The sequence below is a fragment of the Mesoplodon bidens genome (assembly GCF_964165515.1).
Source record: "Mesoplodon bidens genome assembly, chromosome: 14".
Classification (NCBI taxonomy): domain Eukaryota; kingdom Metazoa; phylum Chordata; class Mammalia; order Artiodactyla; family Ziphiidae; genus Mesoplodon; species Mesoplodon bidens.
This window is the reverse complement of record NC_138170.1, coordinates 81,469,220-81,493,492: the sequence shown is the minus strand read 5'-3', so window position 1 is coordinate 81,493,492 and position 24,273 is coordinate 81,469,220. Positions and strand designations below refer to the sequence as shown.

The 24,273-nt window shown below is 43.4% G+C and overlaps 1 protein-coding gene across 1 annotated transcript; it reads right to left on the bottom strand.

Moving 5' to 3' along the window:
- Positions 1-123: 123 nt before the first annotated feature.
- On the bottom strand, positions 124-23,210 carry PDIA6 (protein disulfide isomerase family A member 6). The gene is made up of 13 exons (XM_081253967.1): positions 23,080-23,210; positions 17,518-17,659; positions 14,391-14,448; positions 13,813-13,939; positions 10,585-10,691; positions 8,745-8,875; positions 8,231-8,345; positions 7,560-7,700; positions 6,715-6,799; positions 6,520-6,592; positions 5,219-5,377; positions 1,228-1,324; positions 124-621 (listed from the first exon to the last, which is right to left on the bottom strand). The coding sequence occupies exons 1-13, from the start codon at positions 23,096-23,098 to the stop codon at positions 553-555; spliced, it is 1,323 nt and encodes a 440-aa protein (XP_081110093.1). The 5' UTR covers positions 23,099-23,210; the 3' UTR covers positions 124-552.
- Positions 23,211-24,273: the final 1,063 nt, after the last annotated feature.

Here is a 24,273-nt window from a genome sequence, read left to right as displayed (position 1 = left end):
CAGCCTTGCAGGACACGTGTAAAATCTGTGTGGCGGCAGGCATCCAGATGGTGTCATGTGAACCACAGATTTACAGGGAGGAGAGACATCAAGGTCATCCCTTCATAATACTAATTTACTGAATTTACGATGGGGACACTAATTTCATACATTTATTGGCATTGTCCAAAATAGTTTTATTCTTTAATGGAAAAAAGCCATTAATATTCAAAGGAAAGGATCACATTAAAAAACTTGTATGTAAGAAACAGCCTCCAAGAACATTCAAGCAGCAGTCAGAGGGAGGGAAAAACGCTTCAACAGCCCATCAGTTTTCTTCAAAATATTATCTGACAGAACACAACCCAATTCACCGGCTATGACAATTCACAGAATTTTTCATTGTTTTCTTGAGACGCAGAAGTTCAGCGTTGCAGTGTTTTCAAATGACCAATCAGTGTTACTTCTTGGTTAAAAAGGCCACTGGTAGATTCATCTGATTGGAAAGAATGTTCCTTCACTGCTGGAAAATCCGCTCTCGAGAAAAGAAAATTGGAGTCTGTACGGCGCCTCTCATAACTCATCTTTCTCCAGGTCATCGAGCTCCACGTCACTCAGGTCAATGTCGTCTTCCACGGGAAGCTGTACAACAGAAAACCACCATCAGGCCCTGCAGGGTCTATGCAGAACCACAGACAGGGCGACCCTGAAAGTCTGACATCTCATTTTACGAGGACTAAACTTCCAGAGGTGCTCTGGTCACGAGTTTCTCCCCAGTCCAGCTCCTGCTTTTAACTTTGCCTATTATTACACAGATAGAAAACTAACCGCTATTTAACTGGTCCTTTTCAGGGAGGTGGGCAGAAGTGTACCGGAATAAATGCTAATTTCAAAGCTGTAATTCTGTGCTTCTCTCAAAGTTAATGAATTCCAGGTTAAATGTTCACTTTACAGGTAACAGTCAGGAAAGCAACCTCACTGAAATTTACCTCAGTGTCTCTGTCACGAATATCCTATGCCATGTAGCACTTTGTAACAGGGAGGGTGGGATGAAGGGTCTTGAGACAAAGAACACCCCGAAAGGCCCATGAGGTTGATTCTTCAGGTTTATGCTCACGTCAAGCCTTAGGTCTGATGGAAAGGTCTTGCTTACAAGTAGCAAAGATGCACAGGGATTGGGAAAGTAAGGGGCTGGACCAAAGCCCGGACAGCGAGTCCTGTTCACACACAGCTCGGTCCGGGACTCACCTCGCCGTCCTTGCCGTCCCAGGGCTCTCTGGTGCTGATGGCAGGGAAAGCCCCACCTCCTACGGGTGCTGTAGACCCACGCCCGAAAGACAGCTCCCTTGGGGGAAAAAGAGCAGAGCACGGTGTTAAGGATGGACCTGCTGACGCGGACGAAGAGACAACTTGTCAAAACTAACGATTTCCCTACACCCTGCTATGTCTGCATAGAGGCATTTCTCTGCTGATGCGGACGAGGAAACAACTTGTCAAAACTAACGATTTCCCTACTCCCTGCTATGTCTGCATAGAGGCATTTCTCACCTCTCTCCAGAAAAGCACTTCATGAACAGTATTATCTTTTCAATCAGGGACAAGAATGTAACCAGATACCAATATAATGACATTCCTGACTAAGGCCTTGGCAGTAGGTAAAGCCAGGTACTACCAATAATTTTTAAAAAATAGCAAACGTATCTTGCTAAAATACAACTTAAGTGTGTAAAAACGATCAAAGTTGACCCAGAACCTGGTCTAGACCAACACTAACAGTTGATTAACAAAATTCCACACTAACTTTAGAAAGGCTTTTTGAAAGATGGTACCTTAAAACTGAAACCCTTTTCTCAGATTTCTAACAGGAAGCAGAGGCACTTAGAACCAGCCCACAGGCACCACAGGCCCCCTCAATGATCTATAGGTGACGGTGGCAATTTTCACACATGTCAAGCTTTCAGACAGAAGAGTTGTACCACGAAACAGTGTGTTAGGTTTTGACTTTGGCAGGTATTGATAAACATTTCCCTGGAAGGATGCAGACGCGATCACCAGACTGTGAGCAAGGCTTCTTTATAAAAGGAGCCTCCAATTATCCTCGGTGAAGGGTGCTTAGAATTAGGAGTTTGGGATTAACATTTACACACCACTATATATAAAATAGATAAACAACAAGGTCCTACTGTATAGCACAGGGAACTATACGCAATATCTTGTAATAACCTATGACGGAAAAAAGAATTGGAAAAAGAATACATATATAGATATATAGATAAATATATGCATAACTGAATCACTTCACTGTACACTCGAAACTAACACATTTGTAAATTAATTATAGTTCGATTAAAAAAAAAGAATATGGGTAAAAGAAAAACAAACAGGATATCAAGTTTCCTGTATGTGTCTGACAATAGTTACTTTGCATGGTGGGAAAACTGGGTAATTTTATCCATTGCTTTCGGCTACTTCACATAATTTACAATGTGTATCAGTGGTTCTGAAATTGAGGGCAATTTTTGCCCCCAGTGGACATTTGGCAATGTCTGAAGACATTTTTGATCGTCACAACTCAAAAATCACTGTGTGTGTGTGTGTGTGTGTGTGTGTGTGTGTGTGTGTGTGTGTGTGTGTGTGTGTGTGTGTGTGTGTGTGTGTGTGTGTGTGTGTGTGTGTGTGTGTGTGTGTGTGTGTGTGTGTGTGTGTGTGTGTGTGTGTGTGTGTGTGTGTGTGTGTGTGTGTGTGTGTGTGTGTGTGTGTGTGTGTGTGTGTGTGTGTGTGTGTGTGTGTGTGTGTGTGTGTGTGTGTGTGTGTGTGTGTGTACGTACACGCTGCTGACATCCGGGGGTAGAGGCCAGGGATGCTACTACACATCCTATAATGCACAGGACAAACAACTACCTGGCCCAGAATGTTGAGTCCCCACGCTGAGCAACCTTGATGTACACATACCAGTTACATTCAGAAAACAGGATTATAAATATGTCAAGCCCCACTTTACCACCATTCCATGAACTGTGCTGTGTGTAGAATAAGTCAGACCCGTGTCACACGCAGGCTACGACCTCCGCCAGAATGGCTCCATTTACTAGGGAAAGGCACAGGACAAGCCAGGCTCTGGTTTATGTGGGAAATACAAACCCATGTATATAATAAAAAGTCAGCGGTTCTACTTCTCACTAGTTTTGTGTCCTTAATCAGGTTATTTATGATCTCCGCACATCAGCCTCTAGCTTCCTACTTAATAATGTCAGCGGCAAAAACAAACAGACTAGAGGAAAGGTGTCAAACCTTCAAAAAGGAACAAAACCTCGAGGGCAGAGAGTTCAATCATCATTTAAAAAAAAACAAAAAAGGTTTTTTAATTTCAATTACGCACTTGCCCTCTGGCTCCATCTTCCTTTTAGGCTAAACGCTAACAGATCTCTCTTCTAACTAAGAAAGCCTGGAGAAGCATGGCCACCGCCTTCAAACTGAACGGCCACGAACGCATCTACTGGGTTGGCCAGAAAGTTTGCTTGACATCTTACGGAAAAACGTGAACGAACTTTCTGGCCAAGCCAATGTATGACTCAAGCCCTTTTTCACTTCTGGGGGCACAAAGCACAATTATATACTTAGCTTTTCTGGCTGCTATTCCAACAGAACATAACATGCCTTTTTTCTTTTTTTTGGCCACACCATGCAGCTTGCAGGATCTCAGTTCCCCGACCAGGGATTGAACCCAGGCCATTGCAGTGAAAGCCCGGAATCTTAACCGCTAGACCACCAGGGAACTCTCATAACATGACATTCTTAAGGAAAGATGCAGAAACCACTAATGTCACCTTGGGTTGACCACAGTGTTCAATTGCTGCCCCTACATTTATCAATTGTTAGTTTAGCTTCATGTTACCATTAACTTCTGAGGGTTGTTTGACAACCTGCGTATACGCACTGATGGTTTTTGTCCTTGGTTTTCCAGTAGCCACGCAGAACGTGGCAGGTGTGTGGTCTTTCAAGTACGTACGCTGGTGCCTCTCGCCACCAAGCAGGTGTACCCGCCAGCTCTGTGCCAGGCCCCAGCCCGGCCGGCTGGAAGCAGTTTCCTCACTAGTGACATGCTCTGTACAAGTTCAGTCTGCTTAGAAAAGAAGACTCACGTGTGGCTAGAAACAAGCGTACTGCCACGTTTTGTTTCCTTCCTATTCATTACCGCAGACTTTTCTCCCCTGGTAATCTGAGGTTTTCTGTTAACTCCAAGACACAGAGTTTGAGAACCAGTGACCTGTATGATCTCAACCAAAAGTAACTGTCCCAAGTTTACAACATGCTATTGTTCCTGGAAGCATTTACCTCCTCTGTACTTCACGTGGCTCCAGAGGCTTCATCTCAAGGTTACTTACTACTCTCCTGCACTCCTCTAAGGTTTTCTAGATTGGAATTAGCTGGTGCGAAAGGATGAAGCACACTTGATGAGTAGTCTTCCTGCCAATGTCCCTGAGGGTAGGGATGCCTTTCCTAACTGAAACTGTTCCAGAGACAAGAAGTCAATCGTTCATTCATAAATACTTACAAGCGCTTATTACCAGCCAGGCTCTACAGTGGTGACTAGGGGTAAAGTTTTGTGTAAAAGATTCAACCTTTGTGGAACTCACAGTTAATACGGAAGAGGCATTAATCAAATTACCACAAATCTAAGAAAAAGTACGGGTTAACATTTTGTATTTGCCTAAATGATGACTAAGTCAGTTTTAGGATGAGCTGAACAACAGGGCAGCTTAGCGAGCTTTGTAAATTGGGTTTTGAGTTTGAGAACCTATCATGTCGTTTGCACGTTTTGGAGTCACTTCAGTAAGTGCATTTTGAAACAACTACATTCTAAATCCAATGCCCAGGGATTTCTATCACCTGAAGTCAGGGGTACAAAGCGTCCTAGGGCGGGAGTGGGTAAGACGGGACCGCTTATAGCCCGTATGAGACCTTTATGAGAATGAGGACAAGCCCAGTGCCAAGTGCACAGAACGGCAAGGTGGCCCGAGAGGAGGAATGTGTAGTATCACTCACTGAGTAGAAGACTTCCGTGGCACAGGAAGACGGCTCCAAAGCTCTAATTTATAAACGTTAATTCTCCGAAACGTGAAGTACAAAACTATTCCAGTTATCGCCCAGTCTATATAAATCTAGTTTGGAACCAATTACCACAATAGAGCCAAACAAAGAGACAAAACAAAAATAACTCAAAGAAGCAAGAAATTACCTGAGAAACTCATTAATGCCTTGCTCGCTGAACGATCCCTTCAGAAGAGCAAATTTCATCTTGCGTGCGTTAATAGCTGCCATGGCGGGGTACCCGAACCCCCCAATCCCCAGTGCATTCTCAAGTTCAGACTGGGCTCCGGCTTCCGTCCACAGCCACCTAGAAAACCAGATTGGTTTTTAGGGCAAAGATCCCTTTTTGAGTTAGTCAGAACCTGACTAACAATTAAAGAACAAAAGATTACACATCTTTTGAATGAAATAGGTGAAAAAATAAATGAAAAATTAAAGATTCGTTTTTAAAATAATGTGTTCTAGCTGTGCTCTGAAGTAACTACAGTTCCTCTCCTATGTTCCCTAGACCCTAACACCAGAAGTCCCCCAAATGGACTGGTCTATCTATAGGACTGCTTTTCCCCTCAGTCCCCAAAACACTGTCGGACAAACCTGAGGAATTTTCTCTGCTACCTGAAATCCCACCCACATCGTTTGGGTTATCAAGCACATCCTGTAGCAGTGTAACGACTTCTTTTTGAAAGTTAAGGATGTGCCGTTACTTAACACACACAACAATGCTCAAGCACGTCTCTTCCCCTGGGACTTCCCGGGCTGTCCAATCCCCGGTCGGGGTAAGATCCCGCATGCCCCACAGCGAGGCCAAAAAAAAAGGAGAAAACCCTCAAAAAACAACCCAAAAAACCCTCTTCCCTCCACTCGTACAAGGGAGAAGAATAAGGAACTTGGGCACGCAGCCCCTGCAGGCACACAGTAAACACTTGCTGGACTAACGGAGGCGGTGTGAGGCCACCGTGAGAGGGACGGCAGGGACACATGGTACCTGGGACAGCAGTGGATACGGACGGCACGGAGCAAAAAGATTATTAATACAGTGGAAACAGAGACAAGACTTGTTTTAAACATTTGCCTGCGTCCGGCCCTCACTCAGAAGAGGGTAAAGAAACACACCTCTGCTTCTGCTTTCTTTATCTGGCCTTCAAGGCTGTGCTAGAATTGAGCTCTGTCACTAATGGCGTTTTCTGCCTGCTAGCCTAGAACCCAACCACCATCAGAACACGATTCCTCTAAGAAAAAGTGTGCTGGGGTACAAATAAGTGTGTTCTAAATAAGAGTCCTGCATGACTTCACTTCCTCCTAGGTGGTCAGTGTTTTTATATCCTAAATAAAAAAAACATGCCAAAGTGAGCACAGGAACAGAGCCCACAGAAAACACAAGAGGGAGCCGCTTTCGCACAGCACTGCACTCTCCCGCCCGGACGACACTGAGACAGTTCGATAACTTACCCCCATATTTTCTTTTTGTATTTGTCTGCCAACTTCAGAAGAACTTCCAAATAAGAATTTCTGCCTGCAGCTCCTGATGTAAATGGACAAAACAAATTTAAGGTAAAAATAAAGGAATGGGTAAAATTAACCTGTTAATTAAGTGTTCTCAGAGCAAGGAACACAGAACAACGAATGGAAAGCAGTGTGCCATACCCGTGTCAAGAATATGGGGCAGCACAGCCACGACACAGAGCTGGTGGTCCTCACACGTCCTCCTGGCGATGTCCTCGTTGAGGATCTGCGGGGCCCAGAAGACAAGGGTGTTGGGAGGCCACGTGACACAAAACCCAGAGGTAGGCCGGCGTGAGCATCGTCACTCTCATTAAGAGCAAAGCAGTTCAAGAGCCAGATAACACTTCTGTGAGCATTACAGAAACACCCCGAGAACGTTCTGTGAAGATTTCTGCTTTCATCCCTCAGCCACCTATCCGCGGTGGTGGTGAGGCATTTGTATATACACACGGTCAGAATACCTGGGCATAGCCTGGCTATGACATTTAGTTGTTTACACAGATAAAAAAGAGACATTTACACGTATTATATATTTACATGAATTTGAGGCTCTCTGTGCCTGTGTCCCCATATTTAAAATGGAGATTAAAAACAGTATCTACCTCTAAGTGTTCACAGGAGAATTAAATGAGAAAAATCCACATGAAAGTACCAGAACAGTGCTTGTCACATGGTCAGGTGCTCAATAAATGTTAGCTACTGTTTTGAGAACGATAAATGAAAGAACGGATTCGTTCTATTTTTAAGACGCTGAGGTACCCTTTTGCTCACAGTGCGATTACTTTGGTACTAAAACTTATGAAAGGCAGCCATTTTCAGACAAGTTTTCCCCATCTGAAAGTACAGAAACACTCTAAAGAGAGCATTTTAAAAGAGAAGAGAAAGAGCTTATTTGAAAAGACAGCAAGCTATCACTGCTTTAATATCCTCTATCATCAGGCTGGAAAAGCTTCCCTTACTACAAGTGATTGAAGAGGTTTAATTACCTCTAGGAGCTCAGGAGGCGGAGCGTTATCAGAAAACAAATCAAGGGCCCGGGAAACGATGTCGGATCTTGTCCGCCCCCCATCATAATCCACAGGAGACTCGCCTTTCTGAAATATCTTGATTGTAGGAAATCCCCTAATCTATTAAAAAATATCAGAGTACAAATCAAATTACCACATCATAAGAAGTAAGATCTTTATGGTTTCTAAAACTACCTTATAGGTAATTTAATGTAACAAAAATATTCCCTAGCCTGCATTGACGTGTAAGGGATAGCACACAGAGGTCTGTTAATCAGGGGGTTTTAATAGTCTCACTGCCAGGCTTAGCCGAACCTTATAAAAACCCTGGATGTATACTTAACACAGTCTACGTGCTCTAGAACAAAGGAACCAACTTCAAACGCTGTACGAACAACCTGAGAAAGCTCGGCTTCACATTAAACACATAGGCAGTGCGATGCTGAAAACAAAACAAACAAAACTAAAAAGCCCCCAACAGTCTTGAGTGCCAGATTTACTTGTTACAACAGTAAAATGATTTAATTTCGTCATTACAAAACGGCTAGCCTCCCCCCTCCCACGTCCTAGAGAGCCCAGGAGTACTCGATGGTGTAGAGGTGAAAACACAGGGCACCTCACAAAGACATCAGCCTTGTAAGCACACGCACCCCGTATCGGCTGGCTAGAACCTGGTTCGTGGTGGCGTCCACAGCTGCGAGTTTCACTTTTCCTTTCGTTTGCTCTTTTACCTCTGTAGCTGCCGCAGCCCATTCTGGCTCTAGACTGTAGAAAAATACCTGCGCTTTGAAAGTGTATTTTAACTGTAAGCACAAATACTTTAACTGGTGTGTGCATTTCTGCCCAATCCGGTTAAATCACACTTGGGAAACACTCTGTGTGTAGCTTTACGAAAGGCATGATGCCCCCCGCTTCACAGTCACTTCCTGGTCCTTTGTCCACCGCACCCCCCAAATCTGCATGCCAGCTCCCTGTTAATCACTGAAAATATGACAGAGGAAACACTCGGCCCTAATGCCGATGTTTCACATTCATTCAGAGCCGGAGCTTTTGGGGAGGAGACCCTGGAGGTTACCTATGACCTGGTTCAGCTCTTTCAAAGCGAGCCACGTGGACAGACTAAAAGCACCTGACTTAAAAAAGAACCTGGTACAAAGCACTTACTTTTTGCAGTGTCCACACCAAGGAGCATAGAACTCGACCATCCAGACATCTTCACTGTCAAGAACACTCTTATCAAAGGTGTCATCCGTCAGCTCAATCACGTCCTTCTTACTTGAACTGTCACTTTTACCCTGTCATTTGTGGCATTAAACCTTAAGTTACAACTTGGCCAAAAAGAACACTAATCCTTTTCTAAACATATGTATAACAATCATCATTTCTACAACTTAAAGTTTTGAGTCTTCTTTCAACTGAAAACTATTTTATTCAGATTGGGGACGTTCCTTAATATTATTCTTTTTACTTGGCAAACAGTATTTACCTTCAAACAATTAGCAGTATATTCAGTGTAATATGGAACGTGGATCTGAACTCCACCCCCCGCTATCTTCATTAAGAGAAACCGAAGCATGGCTCAAAGAACCACCTGAATAACACCATTCTAATTCGGAACAGCTCTGGTTCACCCCAGGACATCCAGTTAGTGCATCTTCATAAAGCCCCTACCATTTAAGAAAGCTAAAAATAACATTTAATCCTTTTATCTTTCGAAGAATTTTCTGCAGTACTAAACCTACAAAGCAGTCAGAATCGATATAATGCTTTCTGTTGCCTGGGCCAAAAGCCATGGGGGTAGGAAAGACAACTGTGCTCATTAAATGTCTAAGTTTGAAATAAAAGGCAAAATCATGAAATCTCTGGTAAGCTCTGAGTCTGTATAAAGAAGCTAGACTTACTGGCCTCCTACAAGAGTGAAGGGTTGTGTTTACACATGCAGGCGGACCTTGGAGATACTGCAGGTTTGGTTCCAGACCACTGCAATAAAGTGAGCATTGCAATAAAGCAACTCACATGAATGTTTTGGTTTCCTGGTGCACATAAAGGTTATGTTTACACTACAGTGTAGTCTATTAAGTGTGCGATAGTATTATATCTAAAAGACAATGGCCATACAATAATTAAAAAATACTTCAGTGCTGAAAAATGCTAACCCTTATCTGAGCCTTTAGCAAATCATAATCTTTTTGTAATAGTAACGCCAAAGATCACCGATCAAGATCACCATAAATATAAGGAAAAACTCTGAAATATTGCAAGAATCACCAAAATGTGACACAGTGAGCAAATGCTGTTGGAAAAATGGCACCAAGAGGCTTGCTCGACACAAGGTTGCCGCATACCTTCACTTTGTAAAAAACGCAATGATCTGAGAAGCGCAACACAACGAGGCATGCCTGTGTGTACCAGGAAGAATTCAATGACTTTTCGCAAGACCATAACTACATCACATTTCATACACGGGAATCTATAATACCAATCCAGAGAACAGGAATCTTCTTCCCTATCCATTTATGTAAAGATGCCCAGGGATTTCAGCCTGATTGCCACAGACACGGGCCAAGGGGTCATCCAAATTTCATCCACGTTTGCCCAAAGTTGACCTGGAGGAGAGCTGGTCTCCCTCTCTCCACTTTGGAACTACAAACACCATGGAAGCCAGATTCCAACTCCCACGGCCTGGGGCTCTTTCTCCCACTGTAGGCCAAACTCTTGTACTTCGGCCCTGGGCCAAGAAAGCCACCTCGGGGCGTGGTTCCTGGCCGGAGGCTGTGGCGGATGCCCTAGGACTGGGTATGGTGACAGTGATTCTGAGGGGCCACACGAGTAGGCTGGGTGTCTGACTCCCTTTTGGAGTCGCTTGACTCAACCTCCTATTATTTTTTAACTGAAAGTCCACCAATTTAAAACATTTTAATTAATATAATTATCTTCTAGGCGGAGTTTACAGTCAGGCTTCGAATCATGCCACATTAAAAACTGACATTACACGCAGCCTTACTTGTTTTCCAGAACTGTATCCACCACTCCTGCCCCCAAGGCGGTCCTTCACGAGCTGGCGCAGAGAACTGAGAGCGGCGTCCACGATGGCTTCACCAGTTCTGCCACCTACGGGGAGGCGACGGGCCAGCAGGTGAGGGGGGCGGGCAGGCTGGGAGCCGACACCTGATGCCACCTGAAGGCTTGAACCTGTACATACCTGTCAGCTTCACCTGATGTTCAAACAGACCTAACACCACGTGTATCTTTAAGACAGAGCCAGTTTCTTCCAGAATGTGTTTCCTGCTAGACTTTACGCCGGGAAAACTAAATCCTCTTCTTCAGTGTTAGGTTATTAGTGTGAACGAGGACATTCTGTTCCCCCATAAATACCATCTACTATTGAGAACAGTTCCCAGATGTTTACTGGATGTATAACATGTACACAGATGAAAAAGAAGGTTACCTAGTTAAGAGAGCGGGGGAAATTTCTCAACACAAAGCACCAAGTGAGGTAAATGGAAAAACGATTTCTATGAGGTAATAAGAAGTAGGACACGAGGGGTCCGAAGCTAAGAAACTGGAAAGCAATCCACTGTTTTCTACCTTGCTTAAAACACCTATTTTGGGCTTTTAGGTTCTGTAGCTGAACTTACTTCTAGTACAGGAAGTAACAAGCCCCATATTAAAGATAGTGACAAGAGCCTTTGGAAGTTTACCAGAAACCATGTGCTCAAGAAGAAGTCAGGGGACTATCAACTGACTCAGAAGAATATGGATAATATATGCCTTGAGACTATCTTCGGAGTTTAAAGGCAAAACTAACAAAATCTTTTTAGAAGGTTTCTTCTTTCTTCTTCTTTCTTAAAAATAGAGTTTTCTAATCAAACTGCCCAGGAAGAGGTAAAGACTTCTGAGAACGCTTCAGACTTGACATTAGAAAGAAAATACAGAACAGCAGCATTCAGAGTGTGTTCAGATCATCCTGTACTACATCCTGGCTGAGATTTACCAAGTATGTCACTTCCTAAGACAGAAAGGCAAGACCTCAACATAAAAACAGCCTTCTGCTCCCTATCTACCGCAGACACCTCCACTTTCTGAACCAGTGCCCCTTCCACCACCAATCTCCACCTGGAAATATACCAAATCAGGAAAAACACTAGGGGGACTTCCCTGGTGGCACAGTGGTTAAGAATCCACCTGCCAATGCAGGGGACACGGGTTTGATCTCTGGTCCGGGAAGATCCCACATGCCATGGAGCAACTAAGCCCATGCGCCACAACTACTGAGCCTGTGCTCTAGAGCCCACGAGCCACAACTACTGAGCCCACGTGGCACAACTACTGAAGCCCGCACGCCTAGAGCCCATGCTCCGTAACAAGAGAAGCCACCGCAATGAGAAGCCCGTGAACCGCAACAAAGAGCAGCCCCCGCTCGCTGCGACTAGAGAAAGCCCGCGCTCAGCAACGAAGACCCAACGTAGCCAAATAAATAAATTAAATTAATTTTTTTTAAAGTGAAACTATTAAAAAAAAAAAAAAAAGAAATACACTAGGGAAAAAGAGAGGGTTTTCTCACTCTAGACCAAGGGTGAGCAAACTGTTCCTGCAAAAGACCAAACAGTAATTATTTTCATCTTTGCAGGCCATACTGCTGCAGCTACTCAATTCTGCTGTTTTAGTGTGAAAGTAGGCATAGACCATATGAATGAACAAGTGTGACTGTGTTTTCAAAAACTTCATTTACAAAAACAAGCAGCAGGGCAAACGCTAACCCCTGCTGTAAACATTCCATTTTTACAAGTTAGCAAAATGAACAAATTACATTCCAAAGCAGAAAAGCAGGTGGTTAGTCAGAAAAATGAAACTGATCATTTTAAGGAACTTTAGAGCTGGGGAGTCCAGGAGAAATGATGTGTCTAAGGCCTCATCTCCAAGTATTTTGACCCCCATCTTGGTGAGGTACCAACCACACCGACATTTACCAAGTTACCTGCTTTACATGTACTATTTCAGTGAAACTTGCAGTAGCCTAAAATAGGTTTTCACATCCCCATTTTACAACCAAGAAGCAGATCCAGAGAGATAAGGTGATTCTGTTTAGCCAGCAGTTAAACCCAGGCCAGGTTGTCTTCAAAGCTCACTCTATAGTTTCTCTGCTCCCTTCGCACTCCCTTTTCTGAGAATGTTTTCTCAATCTGCTGGATACAATGCAGGACACCAAGTACAGATAAGACAACAGTCACTTTGTTTTTATCGTGATGCTGATTCTCCTCCCCCTCCAACCCTGAAAACTAGTTCTTCTCACATAAAGCAAAACCTAAGATTTTAGACTCTAAATTTAGTCACTTATATGCCCCTTGTAACAAAATCTTTTTTAAAAAAAGATCAAATGAGCCATAATTTAAACTTTAAATACATTACGCCCAATACCTTTATTAGACCCTGGATATGGCCCAACTTAGCAATTCTGACTGTCTTAAATGTGATGCTCTGTTTGTGACATCTTAAATAACAGGCGATTCTGTAAAAGAACAGGAAGTCTGAGCCAAAATCCTCTCCCCACTCGCCTCAGTGACTCACAGCACATACAATTTACCACTATCTATAAAATGGAGAACTTGTGGTACTTCTTTATTATCAATAGTTTAAAAGGCTAAATAATAGCTTTAATATTCAGATATTATACATGTTTACAAGGCATAAAGATTCATGGGCAAAATACTCCATAGTAATAGCAATAGTTTAAACTGACTTTCAAATTACAGGACTCTTCTTTTTCCACCCTGATATGCTAGACCCGCCCCACAGTGAAGGGACGAGCAATCAGAGCAAGAAAACACTTGTAGATATTTTCAAATATTAAGTAATTACAGAAACTTATTAAATATTAATTAACTATAAAATATCCAGTAACTAGTATTTTTTAAAAACTGTAATGAAAAAGAGGGAAGCACAAAACATCATTACTCTACCATTGCTAAGCCCGTGTGGGCCTAACCTAGTATAAACAATAATAAAAAAACTTTTACCTGTTTGACACATATTTAATCTTTAGAGCAACCCAGAAGAGGTAGGAGTTACTCTATACCATTTGACAGATAAGGAAATTCAGGCACGAACAGGGTGAGAAACTTGCAGGTAGCAGGGCCAACAGGTTATAGAATCCCAGGTTCTCTACTTTCTACCTACCTGCTCAAATTAAAATTCCAACCAATGGAATGAAGTAATTAGGAAAAGTCCTTACCCTGATAATCTTCTGGTTGGTTTTTATTAGATGCAAAAATCTTAATGGTAGGAAATCCCTGAACACCATATTGACCTCCCAGGGACTGATGTTTATCTGCGTCAACTGCACCAACTTTTACAACATCCTGTGGAAACATTAAAGAAATATCTATTTTTCTTTCAACCAGAGCAGATTCCACAAGAATCCATCATCTGATGATGTAGACTCAGAGACAAGATAACAAAGGGCCAGGGTTCCATTTGCCAACAGAATCAATGAGAACTTTAGCCTGGGAAACCATTCCTAAGTGGAGAGCTGGGCAACATGCAAGTCAGCCTGCGAGGAAACTGTGCAGCTCCGAGAATTAGCACGACTAAGCATAATTATGCCATTTAACTGGGAAACAGAATTAACAAAAGTAGACAAGATCAAAATTAGAATGTACAGTATCCCTTCGCTCCCTACATAATTTTGGCACCAGAACAAGAGAATTGGGCTTCAATATGCAAATTAACTTCCTTTGTACATTAAGCCCATTTGCTTAATTAAACTTATTTTAACATACACAGGTGAATGTGGACATCTCAGAAACTCACTTTTAGTGCAGTTGCTACTTTCTTCCATTCTGGTGTTAACCTTTGGCAGTGGCCACACCTTTCAGGGGATGAAAACACAAAGAAGGCAACAGTTAAGTCCTTGATTCCCAACTCAAGAGACATTCACCAACAGTCCACTGAGTGACACGCACTGAGGGTGGGGACCTGCAGGGAGAACAGCGCTAAAAAAACAGGATCGGTGACCTGAAGGAACTCACTGTCCTGATTTTACTATGATCCTCTTTCATATCATAATAAAAAAGCTTCCAAATTACTGCTGAGTTAAAGCGTATTTGAAGAGTTTAAACAAACACCCTCATTCATAACTCTCTCCCTGAGTGGAAACTTTAGTGTTTATCTGGTCAAATGTGCCTCACGTGCGGTCCCAGTTGTACGGCTTAGCAAAGTGCAGGTTCTTGGGCCCCAAGAAACCAGAGTTCCTAGAGAAGGGGTTCAGGAACCTGTATTTTAATAAGTTCTCCTAGTGATTCTTAAATCTATTAAGGTTTGATAGTCCCTGATCTAGTCCAGACTTTTCATTTTATAGATGAGGCAACTGTTTTAGAGTCTAGATCTCCAGTGCCTAAATCTCAACGTTCTTTGGCTCCCACAAGCAGCTTGCAGAGGTAAAAATGCACATGTAGTCCCAATTTAGTATGGCTAACAAGTGAAAAGCACTTGATACCGCAAGGTGGTGATAAAAGAACACGAATGAGTGACAGAGACAGAGACACATGAACACAAGGAAAAATAATCTTAATCTTTTAGGTACCAGTACTTGAAAAGAATTATCGTGAAATATAACACACACACAGAAAACTGCTTTTAAACATTATATATACAGAAATCTGTTACGTTTACATCAGTCATCGAGGTTATAGGTAGCTGCATTATTTTCATCATTGTATAATACCCATTGTATGAAGACAGCATAGCTCGTTTATCTATATAGGTGACTTTTTCCTTTTTTTAAACAAAGTAAATTTTCTTCTAATTAAGTCTCTAAGGATCTAATAGGCCAATGCCACGTGCCAGCACCACGATGAGCACTCTTCATACAGGATTTCATTTAATCAGCACAACCACCCTGCAAGCAGGCTTTGCCATTTTCATTTTACAGATGATGAAACAGAGCCTGAGAAGTTAAGAAACCCTCCCAATACCACCCAGTGACAAAGCTGCCTGACAGGTTTTCCTGGCTCCAGATCCCACATTCTTAATCTCTATGTAACATCACCTTTCATAGGGGCTTAAGCTTAATCCAATATTTTATTTTATTTATTTATTTTTGGCTGCATTGGTCTTCATTGCTGTGCATGGGCTTTTCTCTAGTTGCGGCGAGCGGGGGCTGCTCTTCGTTGTGGTGCACCGGCTTCTCACCACATGGCCTCTCTTGCTGCGGAGCACAGGCTCCAGGCGTGCAGGCTTCAGTAGTCGTGGCGCACGGGCTTAGTTGCTCCGCAGCATGTGGGATCTTCCCGGACCAGGGCTCGAACCCGTGTCACCTGTGTTGGCAAGTGGATTCTTAACCACTGCACCACCAGGGAAGTCCAATCCAATAATTTAAAAGTCAGGATCTTTCAGCAAAACGTCCTGAAACGCTGATCCTACATACTACATATACAGTACGTTTTGTTATTTAGGTGAGCTACTTAGAAGTCCAGGAGTCAAAATTTTACAGGACTTTGTGCCCCTTTAAGTTCAATTTATTCTAATGAAATAAGGACTCAAATCAGAGATTGTCAGAGTATATACCCCCTTCAATTCCAATGTGAAGCAACGTAAAGACAGATCAAAATGGCACAAATATAAATATAGCAGCACACCCTGTAACTCAAGGGTTCTTCAACTGGGGTCTATGAATCCCCAAAGGACTGGTGGATAAAAATTGAGGGGCTCTGTGAACTGTGATGGGGAAAGAAAAAATCCTCTATTTTCATTAGCCTGTAATTGAAATTTAGGATTTCCTTCAGTTATAAACATTAACAACATATCATAGTTGGTTAGTACTTGTGACTCTGTCACAAATAAAAATCACAGCTATATTCTCATCACCACTATAGTTGTTGCAGGTATCTTTAAACATCATTTATGTTCATCACTGTTTCAGAATTATGGTAGCTAGCTGTTAGATGTTGGTATTTACGTTCCAGTAAATGACTACTACATAATCATATCAAGATTTATTTTGATAGTTTAATAATGTTATTCCAATATTTTAGGTTTCCTTTGTGATCCTATAGCCTTTATTTTATACATGTGTATTTGTTGGTTTTTTGTTTTGTTTCCATTAAAGGTTTTAACTTCATAAACAATACTGTATTTTGACTGCACAGATGACCCTTGAATAACATGGGGGTTAGAAGTGCTGACCCTCTGCAGTGGAAAATCCGCATGTAACTTTACAGTCAGCCCTCTGTTTCTATGGATTCAACCAACAGTGGATTGTGTAACACTGTAGTACAAATTTGTTGGGAAAAAAAGAAAAAATCCACATGTAAGTGGACTTGGCGCAGTTCACACCTGTGCTGCTCAGGGGTCAGCTGTATGAAACTGGGCACTATTAATTTCAATGGTAATTACAAGTTTGTTTTTTTTCCCCCCAGAAATAGATGTAAGGCAAGAGAAGAGCTTTTAAATCAAACCAAATTTTCTAATTACATATTTTTGGAAGCAACCCTCTTCAAGAAACAAAATGGAGTCAACCACTGGTTCTTCCCTTTCCTTTGCCCCATATTCTCTCTGCATAAAATCAATTTCCCTTCCATCTTCACCCCACTTGCCTCATCATAAAGATGTATCTTCGTAAAATTATACGGGTTTTTTCCTTCCTTCTTTCTTGCAGCTATTAGCTACTTCCACCATTTGTTTTGTCATTGGTTTAATCTCTGCACCCTTTAACAGACTCAATCAACAGTTTCCCTCTCCTCTACCTCTTTTACTTATTTATATTTTGCCACTATGAGATCTATTCTTATTAGTATTACATGGATGTGCCCTCTACCTCTTTTAAACAATCAGTAAACTAGGTAAACGAGATGGCTGAATAAAATTACATTTTTATGTAGTATTTTTCTTAATTTTATGAAGTACCATAAGTAACTGACAACTATTTTATAATACTTACCATGGAGCATAGAATTCCACAAGCCACAAACTATCACTCTGAATAACTTCTCGGTTGAAGTTTGACGGAGTTAATTCGATTACATCATCACTAGACGAATACAGACCATTAACTGCTACAAAGAGGGTACAGCTCATCAGACCTGGAGTAACAACAAAAAGCACACCATCAGCATCAGGGTTCCTGCTCTGACAGGAAACCTGGGCCACCAAAGTCCTTTTCAACTGACCAAGGCCCTTCACAGAGGACAGCCTGGGTCAGCTCTCTCCTAACCCCCTTCTCCCCAACTCCCACCCCCAGCCTGGCTGCTGCTGGAGCCCCTGGAATTTTAGTCCCCCGCTGGCGCCGTGCTAACAAGGGAACAGACAGCCCACACCCTCATCTCTCGAGCTGCCTTGGGACCAGATTTAAATCCTCTTCTTAGTGCTTTTCCTACACTAACACCTTCATTCTGTACAACCACACTCCATGAGGCAGTACTGTTATCACCGTTTCATGGGCAAGGGCACTGGAAAATGGGGAAGTTACATCTAGCTCTGCGACCTCGGATAATCCACATGGTATTTCTTGTGTTATTCAGTTGCAGTATTAGCACCCTATCTTTATTAAAGCTTATTGATGGGAAAAATAATTATTTGCCTCCCCTACTAGACTGTGACTCTCTTAAGGGCAATGATTGTTTTTTAAATATTTTTCTTTCTACGAACACTATCTGTGGCACATCATCGGGCACTCAGTGCTGCAGGATGAGCTCCGAAAGAAAGTTCATGTGGACAATGTTATAAAGGAAGGAGAGAGAGTCCGTATTAGTAACAGCATAGCTTAGCCACCCTGTGGACCAAGTGTATTTTTGTTGCTACTCTGGGAACTTACATGCAGATTATAACAATTACACAGAAAAATGAGTTCTGAATATTTTAAAATCCCAAGTTTTCTGAATTGGTAATATCAGAATTTTACCTCCTTTAAATTTGTCTGTGTATGTATACACAGACACACAACATAAATTACATGTTATATATGAAATTTTATAAAATATATAATTTGTTTTCTAACTGCATTGTCTAATATCTCCAGAATAATGCTAAATAACAGAACGTTTTTTACTTTAATAGGTATATTTTCCCATTTGCTAGCTTTTGGGTTGAAACAGATAACCTTAATGATATTAAAGAAATTTCTATTACTTTCTTTTCAGCATCTATGAAGATGACCATATAATTTCCTTCTTTTAATCTCTTGATGCAAAGAATTATAAGAGACTCACCTGTGTTCTAAGAAAGCATGTGTGTATATGCCATCTTCGTCACAGTTTCACATGCTTACTTTGTAAACAGAATGTGGAAGATTTCAAATGGAACTTTTTGAACAACCCAATGGTAAACTTCTTCTGGAATAAGTGCATACTGGTGTTAATTGTTCTACTGCTCAATCCTCCACCTTATACTTACAAGGCACTTTGAATTTTTAAATCACTTTCAAATGCATTGGATCCCTTTGATTTTTCACAGCACTACTAACGGGAACGTGGGAATCATCCCTATTTTGTAAATAAGGAAACAAGGGCAGATAGAGAGCAAGTGGCCCGTCTGTGGTCACACATGTAACTGGTAGAGCAGCTCCCTGACTTCTACTTCCAAGCTCTACCCATTAAACCATGTTGTCTTTTTAGTGTTCGAGATAAAAATGTTCAGTATGCCATGGGCATGAATAACAATGACACTGTTCGAGAACACTGCATTTGAATGACAGACATGACTAGTATCGCAGGAACTTAACCGTGGACCTTACTAAGGGTGGTGTGAAGCCACTAAAGGGTTATCATGCAGCGGGGATGATCAGATTTGCTTTCTATAAAGAGTATTCTGGCTGCAGTGTGGACAGTGGATGGAGAATTATCAGGAAAGTGGTTTCACATAAACCAGGGGAAAGACGGAATGAGCAACAGTAACAAAGGCTACTGGGAGGTAAAGTAGGAACGACTGCAAACTGTCCACTGGATACAATGACAGAGAGGTCACTGGGGTCCCGGGCAGTCGAGGTACAGTAGTGAAAGTAAGCAGCAGTTAGGCTGCACAAGGCTGGAGAGAGCAGGAGGGGACAAGCTGTGAAAATCATGCAGTAACTCTTTAAACAAGTTTCTTAGAAAGAGCAGGAGACAGTAAGAAAATGGGGGATAGAAGGAAGCTTTCTTTTTAAAGATGGGAGTGAGCTGAGCACAAAGTGAAGAAATATGTGGAGGGAGAGGCTAAAGTACAGGGAATAATGTAACAAAATGCCTGAATTAGGAGGCCGGGAGGGAACCCAGAGTCAGTGAGGGGGGTAGCTTGCAACCGAATGACCTGTCTTCCATATCAAGAGGTGGGAAAGGGTGTGGATGGAGGTCAAGCCAAACAAAGTGAGGCTCCCTTAACAACTGCTGTGCAACATGGCAGCCGCTGGCCACACACGGCTACCTGACACTGAGGTGTGCTGTAGGTGTAAAAAGCACACCAAATCGCAGAGACTTGGTAGGGGAAAAGAGTAAATTATCTCATTAATATTTCTGATATTGATTTCCTCTTGAGATGATATTTTAGATATACTGGATAAATAAATATATATTAAAATTAATCTCACCTACTTCATTTTGTCTTTTTAAATGTGGCTACTAGAAAATTTAAAATTACATACAAATTTGGCATTATATTTCTATTGGATGGTGCTGCTTAATCTCTTCGCTGCTGCAGGAAAGATTACAGAGTTTGACATATTTAATAAAGCAAGTAAATCAAGAACCTAAGCAGAGACAGTCCTAATTCTGAGTAAGCTTGAGAGTAAGACTGGTGTTAGAAAATCCTCTATGGAGATCTACTACGTTTAAAGACGTTTATCTTCTTTAAAAAAAAAAAATCCGTATGAATTATTAGTTTTTCAATATACTGAGCTCCTTGTGAAAGTTTCAAAAATGAGAAAAGCCAAAAAAGAAAAACTATCAACAGTCCCACCAGAATGAACTATTAATATTTTGGTGGGTACTCTTAACTTACATATCTCTACACTATACAGAGGCCTAAAAATTTATATAATACATTCCCTTCTGTAACCTTTTTTCACTCAAAATAAGTTACATTTTCTACGTAAGTAATTATGGATTACCCATTACCCCCCATGTAACCATTTTTAATGGCCGCATCATGTTCCTAATCCACTACTGACATAATTTGATGGTCTCCATTTTTTTCTATTAACAGGCCAATGCTAAGAATTCTAATACTTCTTCCCTCCTCAAATAAATATGATTATTTCTTTAAGAGAAAATCTTACAAGGGGAATGGGGTATGGCTAACATTTTGATATATGTATCTGTCCAACTACCCTCCAAAAACTGACATCTTAACTAAGAATAACACTCACACAGCACTACGTACCGCTATAGCTCATTTACTCTACGTGGTGTGTATCATCAGGCCCATTTTTAGCACAGGACATGGAAACCAGAAAAGGTAACTTGCCTAAGGCCACATAATTAGAAAGAGTACCTTGCTATGCAACCCCAAATTTTAACCAAAGGACTGGAGCCTACAGAAGTATAACCCCAGGAGGGGCCTTCTATGGCCTGTGGCAGGAGAATTCCCTTCTTTCCCTCCTCATGCCCATCCGGGACGGCAATAAAGAAGGTACTCTCCCCCTCATGCTGTGTCCAGCAGGCCGGAGTCATCAAAGCATGAACCATGACTGTTGACCTCAGGAATGTGCCTCCTTTCTGTACAAAGACGGTCATGCCTAATGACACTCAGTAGAACATGAACTTGAGCTTTTTTTACCCCCTAGTAAGGGGGCTGGACTTTTCTTACTTGTCTATAAAGTGGCCCGGTTCTCACAGGAGCATTCCCTCCTCATAAATGGCTGTCAGTGGAAATGTCTTGATAAAGGTTCAAGACCTAAGCTCCTTAAAAGGCAGTAAGACCTAGTAGGGTTACAAGGAAATCGAACATGCTACTCAGAAAAGCATTAGAAGAGGTACAAATTCCAACAGCAGAAAAGCAGTCAGTAACTACCCCTACAAAACCCCTCAGCCCACTTAAGATGATAAAGTAGGTCAAGGCTGACCAACACTGTTCTGTTTCTAAAATTCACATGGCCATTCCACTCGCTGATAACGAGCACCGACGGGAAACGGGAACATCCCAGGGTCTAGAATCTATGTGAGCAGATGATTTTGCCATCTGTGGCCTCCCATGATTCCTCCAGGGTAGTAAAGGATGGTATAAATCCACATCACTAACATCTCTGTCCCACACCTGCTAGCAAGAGTACATGGTCCCAAAGCACTCATCCAGAAACCGAGAGGGCACCCCAAAAGGCTGACTACATTTATTATTATAATGAATTAATTGTAAGAATCCTACACTCGTTCACAGCCCCGTCTGAATTCACTCGCAGGCAACTAAACAGAAACTAAGTTCTTTCCCCATCATCTATTCTCTCTACGGTAAGACGGCAAACATTTCTATCTTGTTTACTCTCTTTAGACATATATAAATTCCTTAATCCTGAGAACAACCCTATGGAGTACTAGCCCAGAGTGGTTAAGTAACTAGCTCCCAGTCACACAGCTAACAGATGCGGGGGGGGGGGGGACGGAAGGGTGGGACTCAAACCCTCTGCTAATCTGGATCCACAGTGTTCAGGTACCCACTGTCAGAGCACCTTGGCTGGGACCAAGGGGAGCCCAGGAAGGAACGGGGTCCTCAACCTCACTACTGTAGTCTCTAAAACTGACATTTACCGAAGTCCAGAAAGTCCGGGTTCAATTTGGTTGTCAGAAGTGCAATCACATTTAAAGTGGTCTTGCATCGTAAGACCCGCTTTAGGAAGGTACTGTTGCCTTTTAAGGAAACTCTCCTGATTTATTTCAGGACCGGGTTTTGATAGTTCAGGTTTTTTAGAAGTGGGAATTCCATAAAACAGGTGGTGAGGACGACTTTCAGTGTGAGGAGCCCGTGACTCTCCCGCACACACTCGAGGCCCAGAAAAAGGTCCCCCTGCTAGGTGGCCCCCCAGTACCCAACCTCGGCCAGGGATCAGCCATAGCCGGTCTCTGGGCTCAAAGGCAGTTCCCGGTCTTCGCTCACACCCGGCCCGCCCGACGCCGCCCCTTCACCGGAGCCCGGCACCGGCCACTCGGCCCCACGCTCGGAGCTGTCCCAGGCGCCCTGGGTTCGAGTCCGACCTCGGGGCTCCCGCCTCCGGCCGCGCTCGCGCACACGCTCCTCCCGGGTGGGAGGAAGTCGCCCCCGCCAAGGGCGCCCTCACCTCCCCACGCGCCCCGCACTTCTGCCCGAGGGCCCGAGCAGGGGGCTCCGGCCAAGGGCAGCCCCAGTCCCCGGAGCTCCCTCACCGCCCCAGGGGCTTCCCCTACTGCGTCCTCCGCGTGGGCCGGGCCAGCGACCCTCCCCGCCAGCGCGGGCCCGGCCAAGGCCACGCACCCGCTCGCTCCCCCGTCCGCGGCCCGCCATGGGGGTTCCCGATCTCCCAGGCTGCCCCTCCACCCCCGCGGACGAAGAGGCCTGCGCCTACCAAGCACCAGGCGAGCCATGCCGAGGGCCGGGGCCACCGCGTAGTCCAGCCACCGCCTCCCCTCCGCCGTACCGCGCCCCCGCCGCCCCACGTCCAGTCCTCGACCCGTGAGGCAAACGCGGGGCGGGGCGGCAGGGGCGGGCCGGAAGACGTCACCAAGCCGTGGCCGCGGCTTATTGGTCCCGACAGACTTCTCTCATTTGCATAGCCAATGGGAGGCAGCCGGGTAGAGGTTACCGGTTTGGGTTTTGAGGGGGCGGGGCGAGCGACGGAAGGAGGGACTAGCTGGGGGCGGGGCAGGCCAGCCCCTCCATCCCGCGTGTCCCTAACGTACCTACGGTGGCTCCTGGGCTCTCCGTGCTTTTCTCTCCAGGAGTACAGTACTTGGTTTACCTCTCGGATCCTTAGGATTCTCTCTTTTCCCACTTGTTTCTAACGAGTCCGTTTCCAACCTTCATTCATCCCTTGTTCCCCCCGACCCCCGACCCTTATCCTCTTTGTCCCTAGGGAGGATAAGTTTCTTTGGGCCCTCAGTGCATCTACGACCTTATCAAATGACACATTAGTTTTTCCTGTGCCCGAACGAGTATTCAGTCATAAAACACTTGCTAAACACATACTGTATATAACATAATTCAACAAGTATTTACTTTGTTGAATTACTTTAAAATTTCCCACGACCAGGGCACAAGACTGCAAAGCTTTTCACAGACAGGCACTCAGTTCTCTGTAGAAACCCTGTGGGGCTTAAGCTTCAGAGCTCCTAACGTACAGGGTTTACCTCCTCACCCGAGAGGGGCCCTAGCAATGAGTTCACACGGTCATGTGTTTTGCAAAGTGTGCAAAAGTGAAATATTTTAAGCACAGCAGGCTAAGACTTCAGTATCTTTCCACTGTGATTTCCTCTCTGACATTTAGAGAGGACTCGAGCATTTTCTTTTTGTATTACTAATGGTTTATTTCTCTGTAGTGCTTAATGCATAAAACAGCTCTGATTCTGGCCAAAGCATTTATGGGGTCTGGGAGTAGTGGAGACTGGTAGGGCTTCCTGGAGGAAGCGGCACTAGAGCTGAGTCTGGAAGGAGGAGAAAGTCATTCAAGGCACAGAGAGCAAAGGGAGTGAAGAGGGCACAGTGGGGTGAACTGGCACCATGAAAAGGAAGCTGGCAACAAAAGCCAGATGAAGGGGTGGTG

Excerpts from the sequence above, each read along its gene's own strand:
- PDIA6 (XM_081253967.1), bottom strand. Across the intron at positions 10,692-13,812 it reads CCAACCAGAAGATTATCAGG|GTGGCAGAACTGGTGAAGCC; the intron begins GTAAGGACTTTT and ends GCCTCCCCGTAG. Across the intron at positions 6,593-6,714 it reads GCCCCATATTCTTGACACGG|GAGCTGCAGGCAGAAATTCT; the intron begins GTATGGCACACT and ends CATTTACATCAG.